This window comes from Akebia trifoliata, unplaced genomic scaffold (assembly GCF_017979445.1).
Source record: "Akebia trifoliata isolate Shusen 1 unplaced genomic scaffold, ASM1797944v1 Contig00086, whole genome shotgun sequence".
In the NCBI taxonomy this organism is placed as follows: domain Eukaryota; kingdom Viridiplantae; phylum Streptophyta; class Magnoliopsida; order Ranunculales; family Lardizabalaceae; genus Akebia; species Akebia trifoliata.
The window spans coordinates 38,774-62,850 of NW_028236838.1; the positions used below are offsets into that span (position 1 = coordinate 38,774).

At 33.7% G+C, this 24,077-nt stretch overlaps 1 protein-coding gene across 3 annotated transcripts; it reads left to right on the forward strand.

Moving 5' to 3' along the window:
- Positions 1–1,952: 1,952 nt before the first annotated feature.
- On the forward strand, positions 1,953–17,326 carry LOC147382016 (rRNA-processing protein fcf2-like). Of its 3 annotated transcripts, XM_086429684.1 has the most exons (7): positions 1,993–2,103; positions 11,630–11,754; positions 11,985–12,216; positions 12,306–12,366; positions 16,336–16,413; positions 16,525–16,640; positions 16,795–17,326. In XM_086429684.1, exons 2-7 carry the CDS (start codon positions 11,751–11,753, stop codon positions 16,904–16,906), a joined length of 603 nt encoding a protein of 200 aa, XP_086285810.1. In that variant the 5' UTR covers positions 1,993–2,103; positions 11,630–11,750; the 3' UTR covers positions 16,907–17,326. The 3 variants fall into 3 exon arrangements, with proteins under 3 accessions (XP_086285811.1, XP_086285812.1, XP_086285810.1); XM_086429685.1 differs by lacking the exon at positions 11,630–11,754 and having other exon boundaries at positions 1,953–2,103; positions 11,981–12,216; XM_086429686.1 differs by lacking the exon at positions 11,630–11,754 and having other exon boundaries at positions 1,989–2,103.
- The last annotated feature ends 6,751 nt before the right edge of the window (positions 17,327–24,077 follow it).

The following is a 24,077-nucleotide window of genomic DNA, read 5'->3' on the forward strand; positions in this document are numbered from 1 at the left end:
GACTACCAACAACATCCTTGGTTGTTGTTAGATGCTTTTGCGACGGGTATTTGTCCATATAGCAACCGTCACGACTGTCGCTATAGCCCTATTCTACTATAGTGTTATTTGGAGTTTGAAACTCAATAAGCTCCTCGTAAACCTTGCCATATTATTGTCCAACCCAACAAGCCTTAATAAAACAATCACTTAACCTTTTTTACTATACCATTCAACCCCATCGAATCCCTACATCAATCCTCGAACTTTGCTATCCCATCTATACTAAAATCGCGCCCTTTTATACCCACAAAAGTCTTACTGAACCTTCCTATAACCCTATAAATCTATATCGTAGCCACCCTAGATATCCTATCTTCCGACATCATCTTAATCCAATGTCCTTTAACTTATAAATTCAAACATCTACCTTCTACATTGTTCATTGAACTTAAAAATATATTATAATCCTTGATGGAATTCGAGATTGCTAAATTGCTGTTGGATTTATACCTTAGGCTAATTGGAAGTTTTATCTTTTATAAGACACCTTAGTTCAATATTTTAGAAATGGGCGTGTCGATACAATTTGAGGCCTAAGGCAAAATCTCAATGTGAGACCTTTTATTATATTGATTATTTTATTATAAATATTAATAATTTTTATTTAAACAATAAAAAAGTACTTAAAATTTACTTTTCTTACTTTTTGCAATTGTTCATTATCATCTTTTTGTTTATCTAATAAATCTTTATTTAAAATATTTGTTATATTTATTTACTTATAGTAACAAGTTCATCTATGGCTCCTCTTTAATGGACCACTAAATATAGTAAAAATAAATTAAAATATAAAATTTAAAGAGCAATAGAACCTGTGGACTATGACAAATGAGAGAATCGATGAATCTTTATAAATTTTGAATACCAATAGATCTATCAATAATCAATGCTAGTCACCATTCACCAATAATATTTAAAGTAAAATCATAAATCCACGGTCCGCCAAGGATTTGTTAAGAGAAAGAGGGGTAGATTATAAGAGAGAGATTTGAAAGCATTAGAGAGAGGTGAGGTGAAAATGTAAACGGAAGTTTGCAAATGTTATTTTTATTCTTTAAAAGGAAATTTTGTAATTTTTGTAATTTTTATTTGTTATTTAAAATTTATAAAGTACAAGAGTTTGAAATAATTGTAAATAGGATTATTTAATATTTTTTTGGAAACTAAAGTGTACCCTATTTTGAAGCGGTTAGATTTTTAAAATATTTTATAATTCCAACTCTACTCGTAGATCTCTTTTTAAGATATTTTAAAATTTCAAAGTGATCCCAAATTCTCTTGTGTCAATCCAAACATGGTGTAGAGAAATTGAGTTTGAGCTTCTCTTCTCTCTACTTCTCGCAATCCAAACACAGCCTTAAAAAAAAAAAAAAAAAAAAAAAAAGGTTTAGCTGAATTTGAATTGGTACTTTTCAAAGAACCATTGGTGTTTTTTTCAAAATCAGTGGTTCAATTAGACAAACTATCGGTTCTCACGAGCAGATTCTTGAAATGGAGAAAAAAATATGTAATTATTGAAATTCATTTTTATTAGGTTTTTCAAAGAAAGGGAGTTGAAAATCTTCCAAAGATCTGAAGAAAATAGAAAGATTTCAAACAAAAAATAAATTTTTAATCATTTTACATTGTTCATGAAGTAGTCCATAAATTCTCTATCTAAGTTGATTTTTGGTTTTTATATATTTAAAAATTATTTAATAAATACAAATTGATCGGACAGAATTGAACCATGGTCGAATCCAATCCAACATTTGAGCAAAATTTCGATTTGATTATCTTTTCCACTTTTCAAACAATGTGAGGGTGTTCCGATCTTTAGCTTATAGTCTCTCATAGAACACATGTAGGAGGACAAAAGAAAAGTACTTGGATTGGCAAAAAGGGTCAAGGCCAAGCCCAGTCCGAAAGTGGGCCGAGCCCGTCCAACTAGGGACAGATATCATCTTCAAATCTTCAATTGTTGCGAAGCGTTACATTTCTCACTCTCCACACTCCAGGTAGAGAGAGAGAGAAGGTTTCTCAAACCCTAGAAAGAGAAGAGAAGAGACGCACTGAACAGAGGTATTGTTCTTCCTTACTATGGAAACGAATGTCTCAATCCTCTTATTTCAAATTTCAATCTACTTTTGATGTATGTTATTGGCTTAATTTTCTCTTATTGTTTGATTTCTTCCCTCAATGCTCGTTTTTTATCTCGTACTAGGTTTTTTTTTTTTCTAATGTTTTTGAAGGTTTCAAGAGCTTCAGTTATTATTTATTTATTTTTAATATCTCATGTTTGGTTGCTGATGTTGTGGCGATTCATGATTTTGGGGACTCGAGTCAGATTCTTATCATTGTAGCCTTTCCAATTAATTTGGAACTTTATATGAGAAAAATTATCTTGAAATGACATGCTTCCAATAGAAAATGATACATTTAGGGCTACAAAGATTCTTGATAAGCTAAACAACGGTTTCTAATTGTTCTTAAGTGCCGGCTTGTGGTTTCTAATTGTTTGATATTTAGTTGATGCAAATCTCATTGGTTCTGCTCTGTCAGAGAGAGCCAAATGGGGAGCTTCCTTAGAAATTTCAGACCAGATATTAGACTTGAGTAGCGAGAATGTTGTGACATAATTAAGCTAGAGAATGAAAAAAGAAAGGTTCATATGGTGAAGTGGAGCCAAATTTGGAGCCCAACGTGGATGGAGGTTTGGGAATTAGAAAAGTGAGATCAATGAACTTAGATCTTCTAGGGAAATGGTTGTGGTGGTTTGAGGAGGAAGGTGAAGATTTGTGGAAAGAGGTCATTAAGGTAAAATAAGGTGTAAATAGGTCTGGGTCAAAGAGTTTGCGAGTGAAATCCTCTCATGGATGTTGGTGTTGTAAGGAATTTATAGAAACTTGGTTGATTTTATTTTGATAAGTAAAAATTTATTGATTAGAGGACAAGGCGTGGTTGAATTTAGAAAGAGATTATATTTAGAGTGGGGAAGGGTATGAGGATAAGGATTCGGAAACACCATTGGATTGGGGCTTCATCTCTTAAATCTTGCTTTCCAAATTTATATTCCATCTCAAAAAAATAAAATAAAAGAGGCTCCAATTATTGACGTCATTGTCCCATTTGGATATGGTTTTGCGTTGGACCTCGACTTTAATGGCTGGGAGGTTCAAGATCTGGCAATCTTAATGGAAAATATATCTCGTGTTCATATTGATTCCTTGACAGAGGGAGTGTGAGGTTAGCAAGGATCAAGTATTCTTTGTTAGATCTCTTTACAAATCCAGTGTCTCTTACCTAATATCATCCTTTCTTATCCATGCGATTTGGGGGCCAAAAATTCCTTCAAAGAGTTCTTTTTTTATTTGGTCGGCGGTTTTGGAGAAAATTCTCACAATGGACCAATTATTGGTTTGGGGTTTCACTTCGGTTAATTTTAGTTTTCTTTGTAAGTCATGTGGGGAATCACTGTCCTTTTGCTAGTGAGATCTTTGTTCATAATTCCTTGGTGTTTTTCCTTCTCTATCATTGGTTTGTTTGACAGTTGGTAAGTCAGAAATTTCACTCTTAAAAAGAGAATCCTATGGTCCCTTACCTCGTTCGTCATTTGTTGGGAATTTGGTTGGAACAAAATAGTAGGGTGTTTGAAGGGAAGGAGCACTCCTTGCGAGAAGTGCTGTTCTCAATTATGGGGCACTTATTCTTTTGGAGTAAGTTGTTCTACGAGTTCAGAGGAAATTTCTTTGAGGATTTCTTGTTTGGATGCTACTTGTTATGCTCATCATGAGTGTTTTGCTCTTGAATGTTGTGTTGACGCTTGTTTGTTGGCCTCCTTGGCCACGAAACACCAAACTTTTGACAAGGGCATCAAATAGTTATAGATTTTAGAATGATCTTGCCAATTCATCAATTACTTCCAAGTTGGATATCTAAGTATTAGTGATGCATCGCAGAATGTGTTTTTCTCTAGGCCAACAAGATTTGAAAAATTAGACTTCTATCCTTGGCATCAATTAGGAGTACTCTTGAACAAATCTTTGTTTTTGAGCTTTGACCATTTGATTTAGAAGGCCTACTACTTTGAACTGCATTATTATTATTATTATTTTATAAGATAAATATTTATTAATAAAAACGGGGAGGAGAAGGACCCAAAATTTACAACTTATCAAAATAGCATGGAGAAAGACTCCTACTAAAAAACTTCTAAGTTACAAACCAGATCCCAATTACAATAGAGTCGTCAAAGAATGTCCCTTTAAATTCTTTGAAGATTTTACCTTAAAAAAACAAGTGTAGGACCGAGTTCTCAATGTTGAAGTTGTTTTCTTGGAATGTGAGAGGATTGGGGGTTAAAAGAAAGAGGGCGGCGGTTAAAGCACCCTTAGGTCTTGCAATGCTTGGGTGGTTACTCTTTAAGAATCTAAGTTGAGAGAGTGCAATGAGGAAATTGTCAATGAGCTGTGGGTTGGCAATCTAGGTTGGCATTGGCAACCTGTTATCGGTGCTTCTAGGGGTATTATTGTGATTTAGTGTAAGCAGAGGGTCGTGTTGAGGATTTTTTGGTAGGGGCCTTTCCGATTTCTTTGTTGTGTAAGGTTGTGGAGGATGATTTTAGTTGGGTGTTCACTAGCATTTATGGGCCGAGCAAAGATTATGAATGTTGACAATTTTGGAAGGAATTGAGGGATATTGCGGGTTACTGGTATAAGCCGTGGTGTTTAGGGCGAGACTTCAATACAGTTTGACTGATGTGTGAAGAAAACGGTTCTAATTGTATCTCTCTAGGCATGAGGGAGTTTGGGTGTTTCATCAACCAATATGCCTTGGAAGATCCCTAGTTGGAAGGCAGGACCTTCACTTGGTCAAATAATCAGGAAAGGACTAGGATGTTGAGTTTGGATAGATTTTTAGTCTCGGGAGACTAGGGCAGAGCATTTCAGCGGGCTATCTCAATACTCGGCGGCTAACCCGATTTCAGATCATTCCCCTATCATCCTTCAAGCGAGTTACACCCCCACTAGATCTCGTTCATTTCATTTTGAAAATATGTGGCTTCTAAATGAAGGTTTTTGTGAGAACGTGGACGGATGGTGGAAGGAGTTTCATTTCAGTGGGAGCCCCGAGTTTATCTTCAAGAGCAAGTTAAAGGTGTTGAAAGAAAAAAATGAAAGTGTGGAATGAAGTTTTTTGGAGGGTTGTGATTTTGAAAAATACCATTCTTGAGGAGATTGGATTGTTGGATTAAAAAGAAGAAAGTGCGGGACTTTTTGGAGAAGAAATTTTGAAATGCAATAACTTGAGGGTGGAATTCCAAAAGGTGGCTTCGATGGAAGCGGTGTCCTGGAAACAAAAATCACGGGTGAAGTGGTTCAAGGACGAGGATAACAATATGAATTTTTTTCACAGGATAGCGAATTCCAGGAGGAGTTTCAATCATATCAGGAAGGTTACAATTAATGGGTAGAGCATAGAGGAATAGGAAAGGATTAGAAAAGGGATAGTGGAGTTTTATAGGGTGCTTTTCGAGGAAGATAAAATCTTTAGACTTACTCCGAATCTTCTTGAGATGAGGTCCATTTCTTTAGAACAAAGAGAAAGATTAGTGAGGAGGATAGATGAGGGGGAGGTGTTGGCGGCTCTAGGGGGCGATGAGTGGAGATAAGGCTCCAGGTCCAGATAGTTTTGCCGTGGCGTTTTACAAAAAATATTGGGCAACAGTCAAAGATGATATGATGAGGGTGACATGGGAACTCCAAAGAGAAAGTATTTGGATTATGGTTTGAATAGTTTGTTCATTGCTTTGATTCCTAAGAAGTCAAACGCAGAGGACGTAGTTGATTTCAGACCAATTAACCATGTGGGGTTAGTCTACAAGCTTATTTCATAGGTGATGGCTAACAGACTAAAAATTGGAATTGATGGTTTAATTGGAGTGGAACAAGCGGTTTTTGTGGAAGGGAGACAAATCCTAAATGGAGTTCTTATAGCTAATGAATGAATAGATTCTAGGAGGCGCTCAAGCAAATCGGGTTTAGTCTCTAAGATTGATATGCACAAGACCTATGACCACGTGAATTGAGAATTGTAAGATACTTGTTGATTCATATGGGGAGAATTGGATTGAGTGAGTGATGAAATGGGTGACTTCAACATCGTTCTCAATATTGATTAATGGAAGTCCCGTTGGGTTTTTTAGTAACATAGGGGGTTTGAGGCAAGGGGATCCATTATCTCCTTTGTTGTTTTTCCTGGTGGTTGATGTGTTGGGTCATTTTATTAAAAAGGCGGCAAGTATAGGAAAAATAACGGGGTTTGCAATGGGGGGGGAGAATGAGGCGAAGGTTTCTTCACTTCACTTTGCAGATGATACGATTGTGTTCTTGGATGCTTCAGAGGACTAAGTATGGTATTTGAGGGGAGTGTTGTGTTGTTTCGAGGCGTTGTCAGGGTTAGGGATTAATTTCAGGAAAAGTAAATTGTTTGGAATTGGAGGTGAGGTGGGAATAGATAGATGGGCTACTTCCACGAGGAGGCTCTACTGACTTCGTACTCAGGTTTGCCCCTAGGAGTTGATTATAGGAACAAGGCGATTTGGGATCTAGTCATCGAGCACATAGAAATGAGATTGAGCTCCTGGAAAGGCATATACTTATCAAAGGGGGACAAGCTCACTTTTATCAAAAACACTTTGACTAGTATTCCCATTTATCACCTATATTTGTTCACTATCCCTAGAAGTGTAGAGGAGACATTAGAAAAAATAATGAGGGATTTTCTTTGGAACAATACGAACGGGGAGAAAAATATTCACTTAGTTAATTGGAAGATGATTTGTGAGTCAAAGAAGAATGAGGGCTTGGGGATTAGGGGTTTTCGAGTCGCCTATAGGGCATTGTTAGGGAAGTGGTTGTGGTGGTTTGGGAGTGAAAATTCTAGTTTGTGGAGAAGGATCATTAGCGCGAAGTATGGTGAGAAGGGAAATGGTTTGGAGAGAGGATTTCAATTCTTATAGTTGTAGTGTTTGGAGAGGTATTATGAAAGTGGGGCAAGAATTCAGGAAATGTGTGAAGTTTAAGGCGGGCAAGGGGGTTAGGGTCAGATTCTGGGAGGATTGGTGGTGTAGTGATTCAACTCTGTGCCATAAATTCCCTCGCATAAATAAATTTTCCTTAAAGAAAGGATTAGTGTGTGTTACTTTTTTGAACATCATAAGAAATGAGCTTGTCTGGGACTTGGGCTTTAGGAGGGACTTTAATGATTGGGAATTTTAAGACTTGTTAGGTCTAACAATTCTCCCTTGAGCATGCATGATGGGATAACACAGAAGATGATAGGAGAAAATGGACTCACACTAAAGGAAATGACTTCACCATTCGATCCTTTGCATCGGGACTAATGCACACCTCAAATTCGATTGATATTTTTCTTCTACATTCATTTGGGGTTCGAAGGCTCCCTTTAAGGGACGTTTCTTCTCTTGGCTAGCTGTTTTAGGCAAACTACCCACCCGCTCTTGACCTCCTCATTAGTAGGGGTTTTGTTTCCTGTCCAACTCAGGCAATGAATCGGTCAATCACATTCTTATGCATTGTAAACTCTCTATTAGTTTTACAACACTTCAATAATCTTTTTAGGATCAATTAGGTGATGCCAAGTTCCTTGTCTCTTTTTCAAAGTTGGGACCTAACCATATTCTCAGGGCCTAGGAAAACCTTTTGGAGACTCCTTCCCTTTGCCAGTACTTGGGGGCTTTGGTTGGAGAGAAATTGTTGAATTTTCAAAGAAGTAACTTCTACTTATCAAGATGTGGTGCTAAAGATCCTTGGATTGTTTTGTGTGTGTAAATTATGCCCCAAATTGAAGGGTGTTTTTTTAGGAGTTTATAATGCAGAATGCAACCAATGATAGGAATTATTACAATTTTATTTCGCTAATGGCAAAATCTTCCCAGTTAAGGAGAATTGATTGGACATCAAATCTTAAAGAGTAGTTTTAGTTTTTATTTAGATTTCTATTTTAGAACTTTATTTTCATGTTTTGGGGACTTATTTTTATATTTTATTGGTCCATGGTCTTGGTATAATATTTAGGGGGCAATTTAATAATTTTAATTTGTCTTATAATTAAATTTATTAGGGTTAAAAAATAGGAGAGAGAAACAGTGTCGAAAATTAGGTTTATTTATTTGGTATTTTAGTTTGACTAGGATTCTTGATTTATTTTCTCTTTAGGAATGTTTGAAATTGTATTTGCTAAAATTGTTATTCTCTAGATAGATTGTATTAGGATTTTTTTATATTAATGAATGAGCAATGAAGATTTTGATGAATAAATAATAGGTTTCTTTGATGGAGTGAAGTGAGTTCTCCACCATTCTTGCTGTGATTCCAAAGTTTTATCTTTATATTCCTTTCTTTCTTTTTTTATTTATTTATTTTTTTTTAAAATTTTATTCTTTTTATTTTTCTTGATTTTTGATTCTTGAAATCCCTTTGCTTGATTCTTGAATTCCCTTTCTTGATTCTTGAAACCTACAAACTCCAACCCTTAATCATTACCAATAAAGCTTAACCTTTAATCCCTTCCGTACCCTATAAACTTTAACCTTTAACCATTTTCATTGAGATTGTGGTCATATTTGCCTAAAATCCAAAATTAAATTATCCTATTCTACCCAAATCCTTATTCAATCCCCAACCAAATTTCCCTAAATCCCATATTTTGCGTAAATCAAATTTCATTTTTTTCTTCCCTCATCGTCTTGCACCAGTTTGTCTTTAGATAGGATTTTTTATGTAATAAGTTATAATTCCCTTTGGTGAGTCATCTTGATCACTTTTAGTACTGTCTCTCTTTTTTAATAAAAATTTTACACTTATTAAAAAAAATATCCTATGAAAGAAATTCTTTCCCCTCAAAAGTTCTCTCGTTCCTTTCTCTCCAAAGTCCCAGCAAACTGCAAAAGGAAGGATGCACCACAAAATGCATTTTGAGGCTCTAAAGTAAGTTCCCCACTCAAGCTAGTTTTCGAACAACTTTTTGATAGATCTCGACAAGCAACTAGCTAGACTAATGAGTCAAAAGAAATGAGATCAAAAGAAATGCGATGCAAAAGAAGATGATCCATCGTTTACCCTTTCCTCATGCACATCAGGCAACAATTAGGGGTTTGGATTCCTTTCTTTATTAACTGATCAAGTGTAGTTTATCTTCCCAAAATTGCTTGTCACGCAAATACCAAAATTTTTGAAGGCACCTTAGTTCCCTAGACAAAAGAAGCAGGAAGAGTATGAGTTGTTCTAGGAAAGGCAGACCATACGTGGATTTCATTAAGAAAACCCCTTCTCATGCCATCCCATAATCTATGGTCCTTGGTGTAGAGATCAAAAGAAATAGCCTCAACTAGCTCTAGAAGTCTCCTTATACTAGTTACCTCCTAATCATTAAAGTTAAGTCTAAAACCAAAGTCCCATGATCTAACATTACTGACATCTACTAAAAAGTCTTCAATAGGCTTCCCTTTCTTAACAAAGATAGCAAAGAGCTCACGGAAAAACTCATTAAATGGAGCTTCCCCGTGCCATCTATCCTCCCAGAACCGAATCCTGTTTCCCCCACCCAACTTGAATTTCACTTTCTTGCCAAGTTTGTTAAAAGCGCTAAGCGGGCCTAGGTGATAGACCCCCTTGGGGCCTAGGCGACAAAAACAAAGTTTTTTATTTTTATTTTTTAGATTTATTAAAAATAATGCAAAATAAGAAATGACAAATATGCAATTGCCAGGGTAACATCAACTAATTAGCAAACTTGCAAGTCAATAGTCAATTAAAACCCATAACCCAACAAGTTAATCTAACATTTTCAATTTAAAATCCATAAAGGAAAAATTAAGAAAATATTTAAATAGAGTATCTTCACTTGAAGGTGAGCCCTAGCTTTCAACTTTGAGAAGTCTTAAATAATATGATACTAAAAAGATTTTTTTGAAGCCCTCAAATTTTTTGTGAATATTTTAGACATCCCTATGTTTTAAAAAATCTGATAAAACATCCTAAACTATGGTCTTTCTGAAAAGATTAAAGAAAAAAAAAGGTTTTTTTTTTTAAATCCTACGTTAAGCACTGGGCGCCTAAGTAGGGTAATGGTTACTTAGGCCCTGTTCTTTTCAACTTCAGGAGCCAGCTTTTTTTGCTTTTTTAACTTTTAAGCCAAAAAAGTCAGATAAATGATGTTCATTTGGGCTTTTTTGGCTCTTGTAGATTTCAATTGAAGCTCAAAATTAGCTCCTAAAAGAAGTCGCCCAAGAGGGGCTTCTTCAAATGGTTTTTGTTGGAAGTCAAAAACATAAAACGTTTCAAGTGTAATTACCAAAATACCCTTCATCTTTAATCAAATTTTCAACTAAACTTAACCTTAAAAAATGAAATGAGATAACTAAAATACCCTTCATCTTCCAAAATACGCTTCATCTTTAATCAAATTTTCAACCAACTTACCTTAAAAAACAAAACGGAATTATCAAAATACCCTTCGACTTTATCAAAATACTCTTTATTTTTAATCAAATTTTCAACCAAACTTAACCTTAAAAAATAAAAAGGAATTACCAAAATACTCTTCATCTTTCAAAATACCTTTCATCTTCCAAAATACCCCTTTAACTAAATTTTCAACCAAACTTAACCTTAAAAAATAAAATGGAATTATCAAAATGCCCTTCATCTTTATCAAAATACCCTTCATCTTTAATCAATTTTCAATAAAACTTAACCTTAAAAAATAAAACAGAATTATCAAAATACCCTTCATCTTTACTACAAAGACCAAAAGCAATTCATCATCACTACTTTATTATCAAAACACCTTTCATCTTTATGTGGATATTAGATTGTATATTATGCAGGTATTTTCTTTATCATATATTTATTTTTAAGAGAAGATGCTATCGAAATTTCAATAGAATTATAAAATTTATAAATTTATTAAAATAATTATTTATATATATAGGGAAATGTTTAGCAACAAACATTTTGGCAAAACATTTTTCAAAACATGGGTTAGAGGTTTTGGAATGGGCTGATTTTTGGTGAGGATGATCTCTACGGTGAGGAGATCTTCATCACCAAAAATCAACTCATTCCAAAACTTCTAACCCCATCAAAAATGGTTTACAAAAAATGGACGGTCCACGATTTTTCAACTTGTAAACAGGGGCTAGAAGTTTTGGAATGGGCTGATTTTTGGTGAGATGATCTCCTCACCGTATAGATCATCTCACAAAAAATCAGCCCATTCCAAAGCCTCTAACCCATGTTTTGAAAAATGTTTTGCCACAATGTTTGTTGCTGAACGGGACCCATATATATATATATATATATATATATATATATATATATATTATATATATATTATATATATTATATATATGTATTTGTTAAGGTATTTTGTAATTTTTTGTGCATTATGGGTGCATTATCAACATTAAGGGTATTCTGGTCATTTTATAAGAATCCAGCAATAAAAAGTTGTCAAACGAACATCAATATCTGACTTATGTGCTTCTGTAACGAACAAGCTTTTGCTGAATGTGGCTTTTCAGGCTCTGGATTTCTACTTCTTCCAAAAGCCAACTTCTAGAGCTGGAGCTGGCTTCTGTAAAGAACAGACCCTAAGTCTCTCTCGATCTGTTGGAGTAGCAGTAGCTTGGAGTGATTAAAACAATGAGTCCTTTCTTTGTTTTCTATATCAACTGTTCAGTTTAATCAAAACTAGGGTTTTCCATTATTCATATTGTTCTTTGGTTGTTTTTTAATTTTTTTGCTTTTTTTTTTTTTGGATTGAGTTAGGGTTTGTTTGTGCTGTTCTTTAACAGTTTTTTTTACTATTTTAGGGTTTTTTATACTTCAATTTTTGCTCTTGCAAACTCCATATTCCTTATTTTAATTTTCAGTCAGATATGCTTGAAAACAAACCTGCAATCGGCCTTACATGGGAGCCAAAATTGCCCCCCCTCATTTCTTCTGGAACCAAAACAAATGGGTCTCAAAAATCAGAGAAATTACCCCAAAATATAATCTTTAGACCTGAAACCAAACTCGTTGATGGTCTCTTTGTTCCACCTAACGACCCAAGGCGCTTGAACAAATTGATGAGGAAACAACTGAAAGACACAGCTGGTACAAGTTGGTATGTATGAAGTTCTCTTTCTTGACTAGTTTGGGAGATTTTCTATTATGGGTTTGTAATTAATTTTACATCTATGTGCATATTTATAGGTTTGACATGCCTGCTCCAACCGTTACACCTGAGATAAAGAAAGATCTCCAAATTCTAAAGGTACCCATTGTTTGATTTTCTGTTTTAAATTCTAATTCTGATTGTATGAATCTTATTTGATTGAATATTTGCACATTGAAGTTTATTGCAAGTGACATTGCAACTTGGGAAATCATAGAATTAGTAAATATGTAATTATCGGGTGTTTGGTTATTGGTTTGTGACCCAAAAAAGATACTTGATTGTAGCTTACACACAAAGAAATGATTTATTGTTAATGGAGGTTGAGAGAACATGGAACAATGTAGATGCTCATGGCACTGTAATTCATAGAGTCAAACCTTAATTTAAGTGATGCTTGTGTAAATGTTTTTATTCCAAAGACTCATGATTGGTTTCAATTATTTTGCAAGGTTTTGAACAAGCCACAACTTCAAAGTAGTGAAGTTATACTTAAAAGTTTTCTTAACCTGTCCATGACACTGTTGAACAACAGATTCTATTTAAAATTTCATGTTTTTTAGAAATATGCCAGCCTTATATAAGCCATTTCTTTCTTTAACTTGCATGGGTTTGTAATTAACTTAAAAGTGCATGTGTTTTTTATGTAGGACATCTACAATTCTAAGTAGTTTTCTAATTCTATTACGATTTATTTCTATTTTCTAGTTCTATTAGGATTCCTATTTTCTAGTTACTTTAGGAGTTCTTAATTCGTTTTTATTATTTAAATTATAATTAGAAGTGTGTAGAAGTCTCCAATTGAATTTTAATATGATTAGAAAGTTAGTAATATTATAGATAGGTTTGGAATGTTAATTTTTAGTATTTTAGTAGGATTACAAGTTGTTATGATGGAGTTATCTATATAAGGAGTTCTAAATCAAAAAATCAATAATCAATTTAATTATATTTTCTCTTTTATTACTTTTTTAGCTTTATGCTATATTTTCGTTGAAGTTATTGCTTGTTTATCAATTGAATTTATTGATTTAAATTGATTTAAAGTGTTCCATTAAACACAACCTATCAAATCTATTGATTCACACGCTTCCGCTACGTCAGTTTTAGTTTACAAAATGTGTTGTGACACGAATAATCATCACATGTTTGTTGAATGTTTATAATTCTTATAAAATTGCTTATTATAATTTTTAAATTTTGGGATTTGTTGGTTAGCTTGAATGTTTTTTCTTGATAATTATAATGAGCAATCTGTTCCGGATTTTCTAATATGAGTATCATGGTCTCCTTAATGTGTTCAAAAAGTATTTTTTGTTTTCTAACACTTGATATATTCATTATTTTCTCTATATTTTTGTCATTCTTTTAGCAATAGATCTTGTTTAGCTTTTTTTGTATGTTTGTAGCCATTGGTGGTTAAAGGACTTTAACAAACTAGAATGGCTATTTCTTAGTTGTTTTAGGGAGGTGTAGTTGTCTCCTGCTTACGAGAAGCAGCTATTGGTTACAGGGTAGTGTGGAAAGCCAATCCCTGGTGGACCTCCTTTGTTTAGTCATGTTTACCGTGCAAAGAATATTGTGGAGTTATCCTTAGATGGATTTCCTAGCAATCTTGTATGATTGTAGACCTAAGAGTGGTAGGAGAAAGTGAGAGCTGCAAAATTAACGAAGTTCTTAACTATTTTTTTATACATCAAGTAAATTAGGTGTCCATGCTCAATACTTTGGATGGAAAATTTGGACACACGAGTCTTGTATAAAGTAAATAACATAATTTACATTAAAGGGGTTTTCTATGTGGTGAAAAGGGTGCTTTGGAGTATCGTTTATTTCGCAATTTGTTGGGGACTGAAAGGAGTGTAATGGTAGGATTTTTTAAGAGAAGACTTTGCACTCACCTGACCCTATTCTCCAAATTATAGGTCTCTTGTTTTTGTGGTCCAAATTTTGTAAAGAACTTAAAGGGGTTTTCTTTGAGGATTTTGTAGGGAGATGGGAGTGGGTTTGTAGCATTACAGGAGAGTAGCTCTATATGTATTGTTTTTCGCTTGGCTGGCCACCTTTTTTGGGAGATTTATGCTTTTCTTTTGGTTCCGCTCTTTTCCCCTTACTTCACATTGGATTCATCTCTCTATGAATGTTCAAGGGGTGTTGGTTATCTGGGCTTTACTTGAACTGGTATCTTTTGCAGTGTTAGGTGGTTTATATTTAAATCCTACCTTCCCAACTGTGGATCTTTTCCTTGTGCTTTTCTTTTTTTTTTTCGTCCGTTGCCTTAAATAAAATTTTGACTGTGAATTACCTAGTCTCTTGGGGTTTCCCCATTGTGAATTTCTGTTACCTTTCTGAATCCAATGGTATTCATATTCTTTAATGCATCGTGACTTCACAAGAGCAATTTGGTTTTATTTCATTTTCCTTATGTGAATTGAATGGATTTTTCCTAAATTAGTTTTCCTTCTATTCCGAAGTTGGTGTCTGCATCCCTTCCGATCGGACAAAAGAATCTTGTGGAACCTTCTGTTTGCAAGAAACAAGAATGAGGTTGTTGAAGTTATTATCAACATTTCGAGGTTGGTGTTTTGTTGGTGCAAATTGTACAACGATTTTAGGAGGTTTCTTTTTTTGATCAGTGAGCCTATTTTTAAAGTTATCAGTGACTCAGTGATCACATGTTGGTGTTTGCATATGCGTGTTGTTGCATTTGATGATGGTTCACTCCCTCACATGTATATTTCTTTATCTTCATTGAAATCTCTTTACCTATCAAAATATATAAATGGCTTGTCCACAGCTCCATTATTTTTCTTGATAATTGAAGTTTAAATGTTTTCTAGCCTTGGTGACTTCAGAGTGGACAGACACTATGCAACTGTTGTGTTGTCCAGGCCTACGAGGACATCCATAATCATCAACTTCATTTCTTAATTCAAATAAGCTCCATTTGTATTATTTTTCGCTTGGCTGACTAGTTAAGAGTGCCACTACAAGAGTAGAGTTGTCGATCTCACAGCTCAACTTGAGTCACCAAGCCACAAAGACCTAGAGACTCTGAGCCAGAATAGCAATGTAAAAATCCAAAAAAATACAAGCATAATCTGAAAGGGCACTATGAGTAAAAAAAATCAAACTATGGCAAGATTAAAACTACTGGCATGATGAAAATCCAAAAGGGCATCGATGCACAAAGATGTGAAAACTGGGTCTGGTGAAAATCGTAACTGGCGCCAATAAGGGCAAATAGAAAAAAAAGAACTCCTGGCCCGCAAGAGTATAAACTGTGAACGGCGAAATCTTTCCAAAAATCCTGAGGCCTGAGCAGATAACAGTCTTCCAGTACCAAGGAATTGGGGATGACTCTAAAGGAGCCAAAAGAGTGATTGACGCTAGTATCCCCTGTGGTTGGCAAAAACATCGAGATTGTCTCAACCAAAGATTTTACAAACTCTGAATTTATCATACTCATTTGATAAAGACATTTCATAAAATTTCAAAAGAAAAACTACTATTTTGGCTAATGACGACAAATCTAGGACTTATTCAAATAAAACTTTGTTGTTTTTAGGAACAATAGATATACCTGAGGTAAAGTAAGTACAAAACCTATTTTCTTTGCATTAAGTCTTTCAACATTTTGCATACATTCAAATAATGTCAAGAAAACACAAAAAACAGGAATACAACAAGCAACCCGTCAAATATCGTGGTAAGAAATACTCCGTTTAGTATAATTTTAGGATTTAAATATAGCTCTACTGAATAGAATCATCACGAGACCTCTCACAACATTTTTTTTTCCGGTCACAGAATGATACATTGAAAATGTCTTAAAAGCTGAAATACTGCCATTGCAGTTTTTTTTTTTCTTCCCTGATCTTTTAAGTATTTTATATAATGGATATGCACACATTCATTGGTTCATAACTTGACAGGATCATAGAGGTGTTGTCAGTAATAAAGCTGAAGAATATATTAAGATTTTCTAGATCAAATTTACTTGGTCTTGTTTTATTTTAGATAGAGAGGATTCTTAAATTTATACATTTATAATTGTTGATTGTACAGTTGAGAAGTGTTATTGATCCAAAGAGGCACTACAAGAAGGGTGAGCTGAAGTCGACGGCACTCCCCAAGTATTTCCAGGCATGTCTATGATATCATAATCTATGGTGTTTGCTTACTTTCTGTGACAGACACGTGAGCTGCTATTTCCACAATTTTCTTAATTCTTGAGTGATTCTATCAAACAATCAGGTGGGCACGGTAGTTGAATCTGCATCAGATTTCTTCTCAGGCAGGCTGACTAAGAAGGAAAGGAAAGCAACCCTTGCAGATGAATTGCTTTCTGATCGATCTCTTGGGAATTACAGGTGAGGGTAGCAAGTATTGCAACCACTAGTGTCGTGGTTCACCATATTGTCCGTCTTCATTTTGTCATTTGATCATGATGGCAAAACAACAACTTTAGCTGTCCAATTTTGCTATCTGGTTTCATTATGGTTTTTTTTTGTTGGCGAGTTTCAGGAAGCGTAAGGTTCGAGAGATCGAGGGGCAGAGTAATTCTGTTGGGGTTGCAAAATGGAAAATCAAGGGTGGCAAGTCGTGGAAGCGCGCAAAGCACAGAAGGCAGGGATAAGTGCACACATGTAACCAAACCTACTCGGCCCATTCGATCTCTCTCTTCTATTGGTAGGCAGGTGCTGTCGTTCACAAATGTCCGTGTTTCTTTGCCTCATCCTGCCTTCCTATTAAATCGTATACTAACAAAAGTGGTTGCTTCTTCCTTGTGAGAAGAAGGGCGGAAAATTTTCTTAATGCACTCTTTTTATATATGTGTTTTGTTTTTGTTTCTTAATGACATACATTAGGTATAGTTTCTTTACTCCAAGGTAAATTAATCCTTTATTACTATAGATACCACTGCTTATATTCTCTCTTATTTTTAAAAATGAGAAAGTTTTAAATATTGTCTCACTTGTATTTTTCAAAACTTCATCAAGTTGTAATATAAAGGATCAATATGTATTTGTTGAAGCACAATTGTGCCTTTGTCCTATATGAGTTCGAAGTTTTGGAATGGGCTGATTTTTTTTTTTTTTTCATTTCAGCGAGGTTAAGTTAAACCTGGCCTAGCCGCAACCTGCCCTGTTCATATGTCCTTGGGTTGACCTGGGCCTACCAATAGATTACATATCTACCCAACATAAAATACATCTAAATTGAGTATCTTAAGAAATTGGGATTGTCTTAATACATTTCCACTTTATATTCTATTTAAAGTGACGACGTTTAATAAATCAAGTGTGTACATCTAAATTTACTTTCTTTTTTTTATTGTTTTAATTGTTTTTAAGAATCTTCAACTTGCACTTAATTTTTAATTAACAGGGATGTTATCTGCCCTTCTTAAACGTAAAAGTCACACCTGTTTATTTTTATGCATCTCAGCATTGTCCATAATTTGCTAATGAGTTATATTTTTACCATCCAACATTCATTTTTATAAGTTTTAAAAAAAAAAAAAAAAAGAAAGAAAAGAAAGGGAAGTTATAGTACGCAAACTTCTAATTATTATACACCAATAATTTGTGAGACGATGTATTTTTTTCTTATGTAACCCACTTCTTTCTTAGAAAATGATGAGACCCATTTTTTCTCTTCCAAATATTTTCTACGGAGAAGAATCAGACCCATTTCTTCTCGTCCAAGTGTTAGAGAAATCAACAATCCTTTCTTTCTTTTTTTGAGTTTCAATCTTGGAGGTGTATGTGCTTTATTTTAGTTTAGAGCCTTTTTGTAGGATCCTATTTAAAAAATAATAATTTGTTGAAATCTTGGAAGTTTAAAATCTAAGGTTCCTTATAGAATTTTTAAAATCATATTGCTAAACCGGTTTCCCTCTCTTTTTCTCCCTCCTTATACCTATCCTCTCTGAATGTTCTTATCAGAGAGCAAAATCAATGATTATCTTTTTTTTTTACTCAAAAAAAGTAATCTTCTGAAATATTGTATTTTTGAAATCAAATTGATTGAGCCCCTTTCCCTGGAGCTCTCCTCTCCAAATTAATACTCTCTTAAAAGATAGAGCTCAAAACAATTTTTTATTTCTAAGAGTTTCTTCTTTTCTTTTTTCCGTTCTTTTGTGTGGGCCTTTTAGAGCACTTGACTAATTCTTAATATACATGTACTCTCTACGTGTAAACTTAATATAATTAAGGTTATTTTGGATAAAAATCAATAAAATTTCAATTTTACAATTTTAAAATCATTTTGATTAATTTTCAAAATTTCAGAAATCATCATTTTTTTAATATTATAAAATCTTTAAAATCATTTATTTAATTAATATTTTAATCTATAAATAAATCTTTTATAGTCGTGTGCGACTTGTGGTGTTTGGTTGTGCTATTTTTCAACGCTTATTGCTGAAAAAAATTAAATTCAGCACTTTTGTCAAAATAGCGCGTTTGTTTTCTCTATATTTCAACGCTTACTGTTGAAAATAAGTGAAAAAAAAAATCAGCACTATTTTGATGCTGAAAAAAAGTGCTGAAACGGTAAACACTTCGCTTTTTTCAACACGGACAAGTGTGCCCTTTATTTTTTTGAGCATGGACAAGTATGCCCTTATTCTTAAAAGGATATTACCTCTTATATCCCATAGATAAGTATATAAACACCCCACAAATTAATAAACCCACACCATGGCTAAATTATTTTGTCTCATATGGGTTAAAAGTTTTGGAATGAGTTGATTTTTGGTGAGGATGATCTACAATGAGGAGATCATCCTCACCAAAAATTAACACATCTCGTCATTTAAAAAAAAAAAAAAACTATTTTTGACGAGTTAGAAGTTTCAAAATGGACTGATTTTTTGTGAGAATGATCTCTAGACCATATAGACCATTCTCACTAAAAATTTGCTCATTCCAAAAACTTTAACCATATAAAAAAAAAATGGCTATAGTGTGGGTTGCCTTTATTAATGCATAGGGTGCTTTTATAATTACACATCATTCATTTCCATCGAAAATTATTCATCCAAAATTAAGTTCTTTTAAAATTGATTTCAAATTTTGATGACTTGAATAGCATTATTATTTTTAATTTGAAATTTATGGGCTTTTATAAATAGAAATTATTATTTATAAATTGAAGATTTGAGTATTATTTATTATTTAAAAATAAATTATATTTTAATTTTATAAAAAATAATATATTTTATTGTATTTGATAATAAATAAACATTTGAAACATGCCAACAATATATAATATGATTGTAAGAGTAACAAAGACAATTTACCAATTTCAGCAATGTGGAACAAACATGATTCAGCATCTAAACAAACAACTTTTTCAGCACTTAAATTCAGTGCTTATAAGTTTCAACGCTTAATGCTATTCAACACTTATTTGTTTCAGTTTAACAAACAGCACCTAATTGTTTAAAAGTGAAAGTGAGAGGGATGGCATACGAAAACATTTCAAGAGGTAATCCAGTCTCATACAACTCTTGCTCAAATATTCTTTCTTTGCTGTAGAGATTTAGTGGGATACATAGCATTATTGCAGGTTGGATCGAATCTCAAGCAAAGTCATTTTCAAAAGTCTTAAAAATAACTTTTGTATGGAATGCAAGATTTCATCAATTTTTGACTTATAAGTGGAAGTTTGTCTGCTAATAAGTTTTTTTTTTTCTTAAAAAACAAGACAATTGTCAGCCAAAATGAATTATTTCACATATCGTTGTTAGGCCTCAGTGTTACAGTTCGGTGGAGAGGTTAAGCTGTCAATATTCCATGAATCTTGAACGATGACTTTGTGGGCCTCGAATTTTATTGAAATATGACGGTGAATCAATCACGATCTCTGTCCATAGCTGCACTATATTATCAGAGGAACGATGCACCGAATCAAAACGAAAATACGCAAACGTTTAAGCACGTGGTCAAATAAGTTTGACGGGTCAAAATTCTTAGTGAAGACTTACGTCATCTTCGTAATTAATACTTTTGACTGGGGGTTTTCATGTAATTTTCTATTCAATCCACATATCTATGTTTTTAAAAATCGGATCATAATCAAACCAAAAAATTTGTTCAAATGCTCTCATTCAATTTAATAGACCGATTTGTATTTAATTACTAAGTTTTAATAGTGAACATTAAAATAAAGAATAATGATAAATAAACTAATAAAAACACTCAAAATTCACTCATCTAGATAGAAGCATAGATATTTTATGCGTATCCCGAGAAAATTTTATGATAATTCTATGCACATGCCATGTTAGTTGAGTGAATTTTAAACATTGTTTTTAGAGTCAATTTGTAATGATTCTAAAATAAAGTAGAATAATGATAATTTGACTCCATCTCTGACATACTCTGCCTATCCTCCTAATTTATGTTACCCAATTTGTTTTTTACTTGTTGGAACCACAAATTGATACAAACGATCTAATTGTCGATACGGTTCGTACTAGGTTTGTAAAGTCAAGTACACCATAAGTCAATCGAATTTTGATTAGATTCGACGAATCAAAACATGAAATTCGACGATCCAAATATTTTTTTAATTGAATTTTTTTTTTCTTTCTTTGTTCATACCTAAAATTTAGATATTTAACAAAAAATAGTATTTAGATTATTTTATTGATTTATTTCTTTTTAACTAAAAATATTTTAATGTTATAATTTTTACTATAACTTGTATATTTGAATTATATACATGCACAAGTGAATTGAACTAGAAAATCAAAGTGAATCCCAAAACAAATTTTATTTACCTATTCCTACAAATCAGATTCATTTTAGATTAATAGTCTGAATTTGAACCAATTGAAAGACAAACCAGATTAGGGGTGCAATTTGGTTCGGGTTGGTTCGGTTTAGAGCAAAATCAGAATCGAACCGATCAAGATCGGTTCTATTATATGAGAATCAAAACTGAACCGAATTGGTCTAGAACCGAACCAATCCAAACCGACCTTAATTTTGTTTGGTTCGGTTCGGTTCGATGAATTGTCAAAAAGAGAAGAACATTTGAATTCTACACAAAATTGATTCCTAGTTCTTCGATTTAAAGTTTGAATTTCAAACCCTATAATTACTAAAGATCAGCACAATATAAAGAAGGAATTAAAAATAAATAAAAATAAAAAAAATAAAATAAAAAAAAATAAAAATAAAAAAAATAAAAAAATCCAATCTTAAACCTGTCGCAGATCGTATATCACCGGGCGCAGCCACAACGCAAGAGAGAGAGAGAGAGAGAGAGAGAGAGAGGGAGGGAGATGTGCCGATGGCAGCCGCAAGTTGCAGGTCCCACCGTCGTAGCCGCAGAGACAACGATGGAGAGAGAGAGAGAAAGAGAGAGACGGTTGTAGCTGGTGGCAATCGGTGGCAACGCAGGTTGTAGTCGCAGTCGCAGCCGCAAAGACGAGAGACGAGAGACGAAGAGGGTTTTTATTTAAAAAAAAATTTATATTTTTATTTTTATATATAGGAGCGGTTTTCGGGTTGGTTCGGTTATTTATCAATCTTGAACCGAAAACCAAATAGAATTCATCAGTTCTTGTTTCTTTAATCCGAAACCGAACCGCATTTAACTAAAACCGAACCAATCCAATCCAAAATTCACGAATTGATTCGGTTCTCGGTTTGAACCGAATTAAGTTGCACCCCTAAACCAGATAACATAGCTCCTAACCTGGCATGTGCATTGAACCATAAATTATTTTCCTTGGGATACAAAATTGTACATGTCTATAAATATGTGCAGTTGCATATCCCTAGAAAAATAATTTATGATTCTGCGTACATGGCACGCCCGAAGAGTAGAGGGGGAGAGAAAATCACAGCTCAATAAAATATGGAGAGAGAGGGAGAGAGCGTGGACTTGTGGTTGATGTTGGGTGTCTCTTAAGAGAGAGAGAATGAACTTATGGTTTATATCGGATGTCCCGTACGAGAGTGGAGGGAGAGACAGCAGGCATGGACTTGAAGAGAGGAGAGAGAGAGAGCATGGACTTGTGGTTGATGTTGGGTGTCTCTTACGAGAGAGAAGGGGTACCATGAGTGAGATCGCATGTGAGACTTGATCCCATAAAAACGGGACTTCAACAACCTTACAATTGCTCGGAAAAAAGGTTGTTTTTTTTTTTTTCTCACTAATGCTGGGGTGACATTATATTTACGGCCATCTTTTACATTTCTAACTTGAAGGTGCACACTGAATCATGGATGTGTTTATTTGTATCTCGAGAAAATAATATTTATGATTATGTGCATACTACCATGTCAGAAATGTAAAAATCACAGTAAATCAGTGTCACCCTAGCACCACTTTTTTTTTTTTTTCTTTTCCATCAACATTTGATAAGAATGGTACTGAAATGACACAAAGGGAGACAAAGGGTGAAAAAAAACTCGTGATGTCGTGTACATTATCGTAGATATTTTTTTGTAAGATACGAGTAAAAAGCATTTACGATTATGTACGTGCCACCACATCATTTTTATCACCCTTTTATCTCCGTTTGTGTCATGCCAGTATTTTTCGTCTAATAAACACGTCATTCACATATAAATAGCCAATCATAAATCCAAGTAAAAAAATAAAAATATGTAGTATAAATAAATCGTCGAAGGATGAAAGCCTTTACACACGCATGCATTGAAAAGGATGTTTCTAATTATTTGTGGTGGCTCTCAATTTTTTTTACTTTTTTATTTTTTCTGAATGGACCATATACAATATATAAGTCCTACATGATCTCTCTTTTATTGAACATATAGTTAAATATAGAAAATATCTATTAGTAATAAAAATATTATTTACATGATTAATAAACTTTGTCTATCTTTCTCATTCATGTATATGACATATTTGAAATGCCTCCCTAGGTAAAGAAGTAAAGCTCCTCTGATAAATTCCTAGGATAAGGAAGGAATTTGCTCCAATAAATAAATAGGGGTGGGTTTGTAGTGGCGGCAATGTTGTTGGGGTACTTTTCCTCACAAGAAATCTTAAACATGATAAGAATTTATATGTTATTGCGGCTGATAACAACGGTGAAAAAAAAAAAAAATCCATCAATATTACTCTCAAAAGAAATTTTAAATTTCATTTAATTACGTAGACAAAATCTTAACTCCTCAGTGTGTGTACTAGTTTCTTGTATTTTGAAAATTTTAATCTATGTAATTTAGGACACCTAAATATTTTTTTGGAAACTAAAGTGTACCCTATTTTGAAGCTGTTAATTTTCTTTTAGGGGGGGGGGGGGGGTGTGGCTGCTTACGCTCGGCCATGGATTTAGGAGATCTTATCTCTGTTTTTTTTTTTGTGTTATTTTTAAATTGGAAACATCTATTTCCAATGTGTAAGATTTATTTAATTTAAGATTTTTTTTTTGGAAAATCTATTCCAAATTTTCTAATGTATACAAATAACTAGGTTCAATTTTTTCCCTGTTATTAAAAATAAAACAAACTTGGGGGGCCTTAGGCGGCAGCCTAAATGGCCTACTGCTTGAGCTGGCCCTATCTATAAATATAGTCCTTGAGACTAACGAGTAACAACTTTGGGTAGAATTATTTGGTAATTATTTGCTAGAGTTATCTTATTCTTCCATGGTAGAATCTATCACTTTATCATCTTTATTGTTCATGTAATTCTATCTTGATGTCAAAACCATCATATTATTACGATCATCGTCATTGATAATGATAAGGGGATATTAAGAGATACCACCCAAAAGTTAGAGGTATTTAAAAAGAAGTCCTTCCTATAGGGTGCAT

What these genes read in the sequence shown, in the direction of transcription:
- LOC147382016 (XM_086429684.1), top strand. An exon ending in AAGATCTCCAAATTCTAAAG is followed by an intron (nt 12,367 to 16,335) that starts GTACCCATTGTT and finishes TTGATTGTACAG; the next exon opens with TTGAGAAGTGTTATTGATCC. An exon ending in CGATCTCTTGGGAATTACAG is followed by an intron (nt 16,641 to 16,794) that starts GTGAGGGTAGCA and finishes GGCGAGTTTCAG; the next exon opens with GAAGCGTAAGGTTCGAGAGA.